The sequence below is a fragment of the Orbicella franksi genome, chromosome 4, assembly GCF_964199315.1.
Source record: "Orbicella franksi chromosome 4, jaOrbFran1.1, whole genome shotgun sequence".
Lineage (NCBI taxonomy): Eukaryota > Metazoa > Cnidaria > Anthozoa > Scleractinia > Merulinidae > Orbicella > Orbicella franksi.
This window is the reverse complement of record NC_138148.1, coordinates 32,677,284-32,686,471: the sequence shown is the minus strand read 5'-3', so window position 1 is coordinate 32,686,471 and position 9,188 is coordinate 32,677,284. Positions and strand designations below refer to the sequence as shown.

Sequence of the window (9,188 nt, the reverse complement as noted above, 5' to 3'; positions counted from 1 at the left end):
ATATAGCAACACTAGTGAAAGTTTGGAAGAACAAGAAATGCTGTGGGAGCACAAGCTACAGGCAAGTGTTTCTACAGCTTTTTTGAGTTCTCGGAAACCTTTGTGCTATAATGCAATAGAAACACAGGCAAAATCTTTTCTATTTCTTTCAGAAAACATCATCAAAATGTCAATTATCTTTGCTCCTATCATCAATACATCAGCAGCTTGTACAGTCCTCAGGGCAGCTCTCCTAAGCCCCCGCCAAACGATTGCAACATTTTAACACAACATATTGCAACATTGTTGGGCAATTGTTGGGCAATTTTTTTGTTATTTATTTACCTATTTATTTTTTTTAATATAAATATAGATGTGGCCTGCCTAGATTAGCCCAGGCTACCTGCGGGTTCGCGTTGTTACTATTATCAAGCAGTTTTAACTTAATCTGTATATCTGTTTCTGTAAAAATTGTAAATACGCGAGTCATAATAATAATAAAAGTTGTAAGTTGTTGTTGCAAAACATGTGCGCATTTGGTCACCCATTGGCCGACATGTTGCCACATGTTGGGTGTTGTTGACTCAAGTTTGGAAATGAATCAATTTGATTGTTTGGCCAAGGCTTTACCGTGTGTTTTCAAAAATCATAATAAATTCCTGTATTGCCTAAGCTTGTTTGGTCTGGCTTGCCATTGACATACCTGGTAAATCTGATTGGATAATATTGCAGTCGATCTAAAATCCCAGACCATGATCCCTTTGTCTGTGGAATTCCGCCTGACTACCTCAGCAGCAGAAATAAATTCATCTCCTCCAGGAAGAAATGCCACGTCTTGTACTTGGCCAAAAAATGCTGAGTAAGTTGATGCCACCTGTTGATGAAAATCACAGTTGCCATCAAGATTAGGCAAACAATTCACTAACACTAGTTAAAAAAGAATATATGACAGATCATACATTTGAACTGCAGATAAAGATATGAACACATGATTGATTATCGCAGTTTATATATGAAAATCAAAAACTGATTTTCTCTGCAAATTAAAAGAATAATGGAAGACTGCATTGTAAAATCATTATAATTTTTCCAAATTCAAAAGAAAAAAAACCAGGCTTGAAAAATACAAAACACCGCATTTTCCGCGATGTGTCTATATTGTGGTCTGTTATCAGTGACCTCCCTGCCAAAAAAATTCCTGTCACAGTCACTTAAGCGGTTTTGCAAAATAATTAACACTTTTGGTTGGTTTCCCAATGATCCAAGTGTGTTTTGAGCTTTTGCAAGAAAACAGCTTCAGATATGACGATGCACCTTTCAACTATTCCATACTAACATTTCCAGTTCTTGTGTCCCAGCAAAGAATGGCAGATTTAAATGTCCCAGCTAAGAACAGGGCAGGGTCTGTGGGGTAAAACTCAACACAAGTCACATAGTTCTTGTGTGGAAACACTTTGATTTCCTGACCTGTCAAAAAAAACAAGTGTTTTAATTAATTCATTTATAAACATTATTTACAATGTAATGCACTTGATGTCCAGGTATGGTTTCAGCAATAGTCCAGGCCTTTGAAGTAATAAAAAAAACCCTCTAAAGTTATTGTACAAACAACATGAATGCACCAGTGAAAAATCTTTCTGGTGCCCCACATTCTGAAAATCACTACAATCTATTACTACTCTTCTGTAAATGCCCAAGAGATAGAATTATGAATCAACAACTAACAAAAGCATCCTAAAAAGAATTTGGATAGGTAATAAAAATTTTAATTAAGATCAACAATTCAGTTCAGCAGGCTTCAAGCAAGCATTGTGCTTTCCCGGCCTCCCTACAGAAGGGGTTTTAGTTTGAATCCCCTCCTCCTCCACTTCTACAGAAATCCCAGTTTCTTCAAACTGTCCTTTAAAAGTTTTGGCTATCGAGATCCCTTGACTGCCTGGGTTGTCATGGATATTTTTTGAAACTGCACACTGTGCCTTCTTGCTATTCCACATATCAGTCGCTCAAGGAAAAATATGTGCAGACTGCATGCGGTCTAGGAGCTCCCTTTCTCTTCCTCATGACCCCTCCACTCCTCGCCAGTCTTGCTTGCTGTAACTACATAATATCACTACCACTGTCACTACCTGTTTCCAAGTTAAAAAGTCTTGCAGTTTTGTCATAACCACATGTCAAGACTTGCGATCCACACAGACTCCACTTGGAATCTTTGACTGCTTCACTGTGGCGCGTGAATCTTCGGGCACAGACTCCACCTTTGTATGTGTCCCAAACACACACCACATGATCCATTGATGCAGAAATCAACAAATTGCTTTCTACTGGATTCCATCTGACACAGTTGACTCCCTGTGAATGCCCTTCAAGATTTAGATGTAGCTTTCTTGGTGGTCTGCATATAAGATCTGTGCCTGTAGTTTTAATGCTAGAAATGTCAGTTTTTAGCTCAGATTTTAACTCAACACCTTTCAAAGAATTATCACAATCAATCTCTTCCAACTGAGGATTCGTTGAAAATGTTGAAGCCGTAATTAAGGCATTTTCTTGGGCTATTTTCTCTCTTTCTCTCTTAGACACATAAGGTTTCACGCTAAGTCCCGAAATGCTCGACCTTGTATGCGTTTTCCTTGTCACTGATCCGATGAAAGGTGGAGTTTTCTTGGTTTGGTTGCCAGCCCTCTGCGAATGCGTTTTATGATCATCACCAAGGCGATCTGATAAGCCACTGTTATAGTTCAAAGCACTGAAAGATGGTAATGGTTTTGATACCGAAATAGTACTTACAAACGTTCCTCTAGTATTAGAAGGTTCGAAAGAACGCTTAAGTAATTTATCCTTTCGTTGTCCAATGTTCGGTCCTGATCCACGACCATTGCCTCTATCAACTTCTGTTGAGCTTGCCTTTCGTTTCTTGTTTTTCGGTGATTCGTCATTGCCGTCAGAAGATGAACTGCTATCGTAAGCACACAAACTCTCCATACCTCGCTAGAATCTTTCAGCGTTCATAAAGAGATGTATAGACTATCAGCGTAGCAGATCGAAACACCATCCGCCATTTTTTTCGACAAGTTCGTCCCCAGTCCCTCTAGGTGTGGTTGAGGAACCCGGAAGCTACAGTAACCCGGAACTACTTTGTTTAGTCCCCGGGATACTCCGTTATACCGGCTATCTTGGTGGGTGCGGCCCCAAGGGGTATGGTTTTTGAGTAGTTTTGGTCTGTAAAGGTATGGATTTTGACCATTTTGGTCTGAAGTAGGGTGTGTTTTTCATCCTGGCTGTGGCAATTGGTATTTTCAGGAGGTAGTATTTTGTTTACAAGGAACTACCGGTACTTTTCTCAGCATCAATATTGGCAATTTTGTAGCCCTATTTAAGTGTTCAAGTAAATGAAAGCCAGTAGTCTAGTTAACTGCGGTCATGTTAGAGCCGTATGATATTAATAGATCTGAAATGGGTCGGGGTATTCGCAAACATTTGGATTTGTTTCATCTGAGGTCATTACCACTGTACATTTGGTGGTCGATCGGTCAGGCAGCAGATTGCTCAACTTTCTGCTACACCGTTCTGACGAGACCCAACGAGGTCTAAACAGCCGTCCACGGTTGCAATTCTTGGCTTTCAGTTTGGATTCTATCATGTCGTTGTCCCGTTAAGCTTTCTACGTAGTAATCAGCCTTGCGTCATTGTTACGTTTCTATTTTTGGCTGATCAGATCTTTTACAGATCCTACGTATACCGGCAGCATTTTCGTTTGCGGTCTCTTGCATCATTGTTTTTATCGATTTTTCGCACAGATCTGAAATAGGACATGGAAATCACTGATCTTGGTTCGAAATAGAGTACAGGTTTCAAGGTTCGGGTTACACACCCCCACCAAAAACTTTGGGGAGAATATATCCCCACGACGCCGTCAATTCGAAGGACGATCATCTCCCGGCTCTCACTGTAGCGGTTTTGTCATTTTGTTTTCAGAAAGGAACAAAATGGCAAAAGTCTTAGAAAGTAGCGCTGCTCAATCAATCAATCATTTATTTTAACACGTTTCGTCGAGGAGCTAATAACTCGTTCAAAATACGAACCTGTATAAATTAGAACCATACTAATTACCGCTAATAATATTATTTTATTTTAGCTCATAATGTTATTCCATTTTAAAACCACCTAATAGATATATGTACATAACTTTGCCTTTTTGACAAATTAAAATTGCTATATATTGTATTTTGATTCGAGTATGTTCCGTATTTTCATCATTTCTAATTAAAATTATGCATTGCTTTATTATTTTCAAAAAATCGCTGAAGGTCGACTCGAAATCTAAGTAAGTAAAAAAGGCAACTTCGTTAACTTGCAAAACCGAGTTAGGTAAAAAATACATTGAAAGTTTTAAAAAATGACAATTTTTGCAAGCTGGTCGTGCATGCAGGGGCGCCATATTAATTATCAGTACAATGAATTGAAAGCACTTTTTGATGAGACTCCTGTCACTCCTTTTAATGCAATCAGAAAATGAGTCTTACAATCATCACAATGGCCTTTTGGCGAACTAAAATAAAGACTTCATATTTTGACTCTTAATATATCAAGATTCTATATTCAAAACCTAAATAAAAGAGTAGAATAAACTTACCTCGGTTGTCTTCTTGTTAGCTTTCATTCTGCGCCACGATTGTGTGATGCGATGTACTTTCCGTTGATCTCTGTTTAAAAATATGGTTGCTTCGATCGAAAGTACACCAGTTGCATCACACAACCGTGACGCAGAATGAAAGCTGACAAGACGAGAACGGGCAAATTCATTCTACTCTTTTGTTTTGGTTTCTAGATCATGACATAATGTGAGCAGTTCACAAATAAGCGTGTGGGTTCCCTATGGTACTGGTTAATTTTTGTACATTTTCTTGAACCAGCTAAACAGAATTTCGATCGTTCATTTGTTTATAAAGAGCCTGCTGCTATCTTGTCCAAATATACAGTTAATTCATTATAATGTTCAGCAGACACTTGAGTTCTTTATGTATTCCACGTGCCAGTCACGAGTATAACGCAGCGTGCTTCAATACAAAGGGTTATTAAATTAAAGTTAACCATGAATAAAATAAAGACATTGCAATTTTTCCGGCTGTGTCTAAATATCTTCTGACAGAATAGTCCTCATTTCTAATAGAGCCTCTCGGGGAACACCATTTTCTTTTCACTTATTCTGGGAAATAAATAAAGAAAAATATTAGATTCTGTCGACGGAAGCAGAGAATAACAGAAGGAAGTGGTGTGGAAAATTCTGGAGGCATTCCAACAAACCCGAGGCAAATTTTAGGTAAGTGTTACGCAGCAATAAATTAAGCACTGGATAAATCATGGAAAAGGAAAATCACAACATGAAATAGATCAGGGATACAAAAGTCCATTTTGCAATTTAGAATATGTCTGGTAGACTGAAAAATGCACCCTTAACATGATCAGAGTGCGTCGCAAACTCTCTTTCTGAACTACAAAAAAATATAAAACAAAGCATTTAAAACAAAACAAGAGTGAAGTTATATGCTTCGTTCAATTCTAAGGAGGCTAACATGATTTAAAACTTAAAATAACGGCAGTATATGTATCCCATTAGATGTTTTGGTGCATGTAGCATCGCTGTATATTTTTACGAGTTGTGCCGTATTTTGACGAGCTCGTAGGGCGAGTCAAAATACAAACAACGAGTAAAACTATACAGCGATACTACACACCAAAACATCCAATACGAGATTTATTATCCAACAGCTGTAGTCAATAAATTTATCAATGAAAGAGGGAGAGTGTGACAGCGATACTATACACCGAAACATCTGATAAGATATATATATTTGTAATGTTAAATGCTGATAAATTTATTGACTACAGCAGTTGGATAATAAATCTCGTATTGGATGTTTTGGTGTGTAGTATCGCTGTATATTCGACGCAGTTACTGCACTTACTGCACTGTTTCCAACTGTTAATGATCGTCATGTTCTGTGGCCCTCTTGCGATTACATGGGACGCTGTTATCATATGTCCATTTGTCTTGCAACAAAAGTCGTCTCCTTAATGCCACAGGCCGTCCGTTATTTTCTACCAGTCTTTGCTCGCAATTCTGTACAGCTCTGTATAGTTTCAACAGAAGCCCCAGGACCAGTAACAGTAAAAAGGTATTCACAATGATGAAGAATCCTTGAATGGATAGCATGATTCAACAAGAGAATTTCAAAAAGGAAAGTTATCAACGAAGGAGTGATTATTATATGTGTTTGCAGTCAATGCGCTTTCGACGAATACAATGGAATATGCAATGAAAATTACGTTTCTGAACAACTGAAGGGAAAATTAAAAATGTTGAACAGGACCACCCAATTGGATGACACCTCGATCTGCAATGACCCGTATGTAGGGCAAACGGTAGTATGAAAGTCCAAAACGGTCACCAACGGGCCATGAAAATTTGGCCATATTATATCAAAAGGTGGCCAAGGTAGGATCGAATAGAAAGGTTACTGCGCCTTTCAAAGGCATGCGGAAATTAAAATTCAAAGCTCACTGAACCGACAAAAAAATGCGTTTTTCGCTATCGTCAATCAAATGTTCGGCGGCTCCTTCCAGCTTTCGACTACTGCCGAGCACTGTTTCGTTGTCTGAACTGTGCTCAACGATTTGATTAGGAGCCGCCGATGTTTGATTGACGGTAGCGAAAAACGCATTTGTCGGTTGAAGCTTTGAATTTTAGAGCCCTCATGCATGTTATTGAAAGGCGCAGTAACCTTTTTTTATTGATACGTAGTTTGTGGGGTTTCATTCAGCGTTATGTCTTGGGTATTTTATTTGAATTTTTTATAGCCTGAATGAGGGTGAAAGAAATCTAAACAAAAGTACTCAAATTATCGTTCAAGGCTGAGAGAGGGTGTCTAACAAGCGTTTAGCGTCAATTATCTTGGATTTGAATGCTTCAAATGTGTTGAAACACGCATTATTAGCCTCACTGTTTCAACCTTGGGTGATCAAATCATTATTCACTGAGAATATTGCCAGTGGTTTCTCATCCGTGATCATGACTTAAACTATTTTAACCAATTCTATTCACGTTCAGGAAAGATGCGCTGGAGGATAGTGAAGGGACGTAAGCTGTTTTTGTTTTTTGTTTTTTTGTTTTTTATCGTCAATAAAATCAGCAGTCCGTGGCCTGCTAGAGTGACAATCCGTGTTAGCAAATTTGAATAACAAAAGCAAAGTTTTAAGACAGACTTCTTCAGGGTACGGATGTGTTTTAGCGCCGGTCTACGGCCGCAGCTGTTCTCCGACTGTCTTCAAAACAAACATCTGCCTACTGTTTGAAACTAAGCCCTTTCTGCATTGCTTTATACTGATTTTCTGATTTTCTTATACTGATTTTTTTTACTGATAAATAAATTTTCAAAAATCACTGGGGGTCGACTCGAAATCTAGGCAAGTAGAAAAAATGGCAACTTTGTTAACTAACCTAGTTAGACAAAACTGAAATACATTAAAAATTAAACTGAAAGGATTGCACGCATCCATTACAATGGTCTTTTGGCGAACTTAATTAAAGGCTTCATATTTTACGATTCTATGTTCACAATCCGGATGTTCAACAACTACTACTGGTTAATTTCTCTACATTTTCTTGAACCAGCTAAACAGAATGTCGATAGTTGGTTTGTTTATAAAGAGCCTGCGGCTATCTTGTCCAAGTATGCAGTCCATTATAATGTTCAGCAGACACTTGAGTTCTTATTTATGCACTCCGCACGCGCGCCAGACACGAGTATAACGTAGCGAGCGCGTGCTTCCATACAAAGCGTTATTTTAAAGAGCCTGCGGCTATCTTGTCCAAGTATGCAGTTCATTATAATGTTCAGTTCACAGTTGAGTTCTTTATGCATTGCACGCGCCAGACACGAGTATAACGCATCGAGCTTCCATACAAAGAGTTTTAAACTTAAAGTTAACCATGAATAAAATAAAGCCATTGCAATTTTTTCGGCTGTGTCTAAATATCTTCTGACAGAATAGTCCTCAGTCCTGATAAAGCCTCTCAGGGAATACCATTTTCGTTTCACTCATTCTGGAAAATAAAGTAAGAAAAATTTTAGAAGTAGAGAATAACAGACGGCAGTGCAAATTCTGGAGGCATTCCAGTACCCCCGGGCAATCGGAAATTGTGCTTAGTAATAAATAAAGCACTGGATAAACGGTCATAGAAAATCATAACATGAAGTAGATAGATACAAAAGTCCATTTTGCAATTTTGAATTTTGTCTAATAGACTAAAAAATGCACCCGTTACATGCTGAGAGTGCGTCGCAAACTCTCTTTTTGAACTACAAAATATATAAAACAAAGCACTAAAAACAAAAAAAGAGTGAAGTTATCTGCTTCGTTCAATTCTGATGAAGCTAACATGATTTAAAACTTGAAATAACGGTGGTATGGACACTTAGTGCACTGTTCCGAACTGTTAATACTCATCGTGTTCTGTGGCCCGTTTGCGATTACATGGGACGCTGTTATTATATTTCCATTCGTCTTGCAACAAAAGTCGTCCCCTTAATGGCTCAGGTTCTCTGTTATTTTCCACCGGTCTTTGCTCCCAATTCTGTACAGCTCTGTATAGTTTGAACAGAAGCCCCAGGACCAGTAACAGTAAAAAGGTATACAAAATGATGAAGAATCCTTGAATGGACAACATGATTCAATAAAGAAGATTCAAAAAGGGAAGTCATCAACGAGAGTGATGCGTTTGCATTAAATGAGCTTTCGACGAATACAATGCAATTAAATACATAATGAATTACTTTTGTAAACACTTGAAGCGAAAATTACTCATGTTGAACTGATACAACCCAATCGGATGACTCCTCGATCTGCAATGACCCGTATGTAGGGCCTTTCTTATTTTTCTGGAATTCTGCTCAGCATCGGTGACCAAATACCAAAGAGCGGAAATCTGTCTGCAATGGACCATATTAGTATTCTCGGTATTGAGTCCATTGCGGGGAGCCTTTTCAAAAGCAGATGACATTTTGATTAAATCTCTTTTTAATGATAATCCTCCTGCATGAGCCTCAGTACTGTGGCTGAACTCCAAACCCAATGTTGGCCCTAAGCTGGTGCTATTACCGTCGTTTCAATTGACACACTCCAAGTTAAAAACTCTGTCAAAGTCTGTTAAT

The 9,188-nt window shown here is 38.3% G+C and overlaps 1 protein-coding gene across 1 annotated transcript in view; it reads right to left on the bottom strand.

Annotated features, from left to right (window-relative positions):
• The window catches only part of LOC145484064 (WD repeat-containing protein 25-like), an 11,215-nt gene extending 7,863 nt beyond the window's left edge, over positions 1-3,352 (bottom strand). Inside the window, exons 1-3 of the mRNA XM_081462670.1 lie at positions 2,106-3,352; positions 1,316-1,446; positions 683-853 (exon numbers count right to left, since the gene is read on the bottom strand). Of these exons, the coding sequence (XP_081318796.1) occupies positions 683-853; positions 1,316-1,446; positions 2,106-2,958 (1,155 nt within the window). The 5' untranslated portion in view covers positions 2,959-3,352. The remainder of the gene's footprint in view (positions 1-682; positions 854-1,315; positions 1,447-2,105) is intronic.
• Between the last annotated feature and the right edge of the window lie 5,836 nt (positions 3,353-9,188).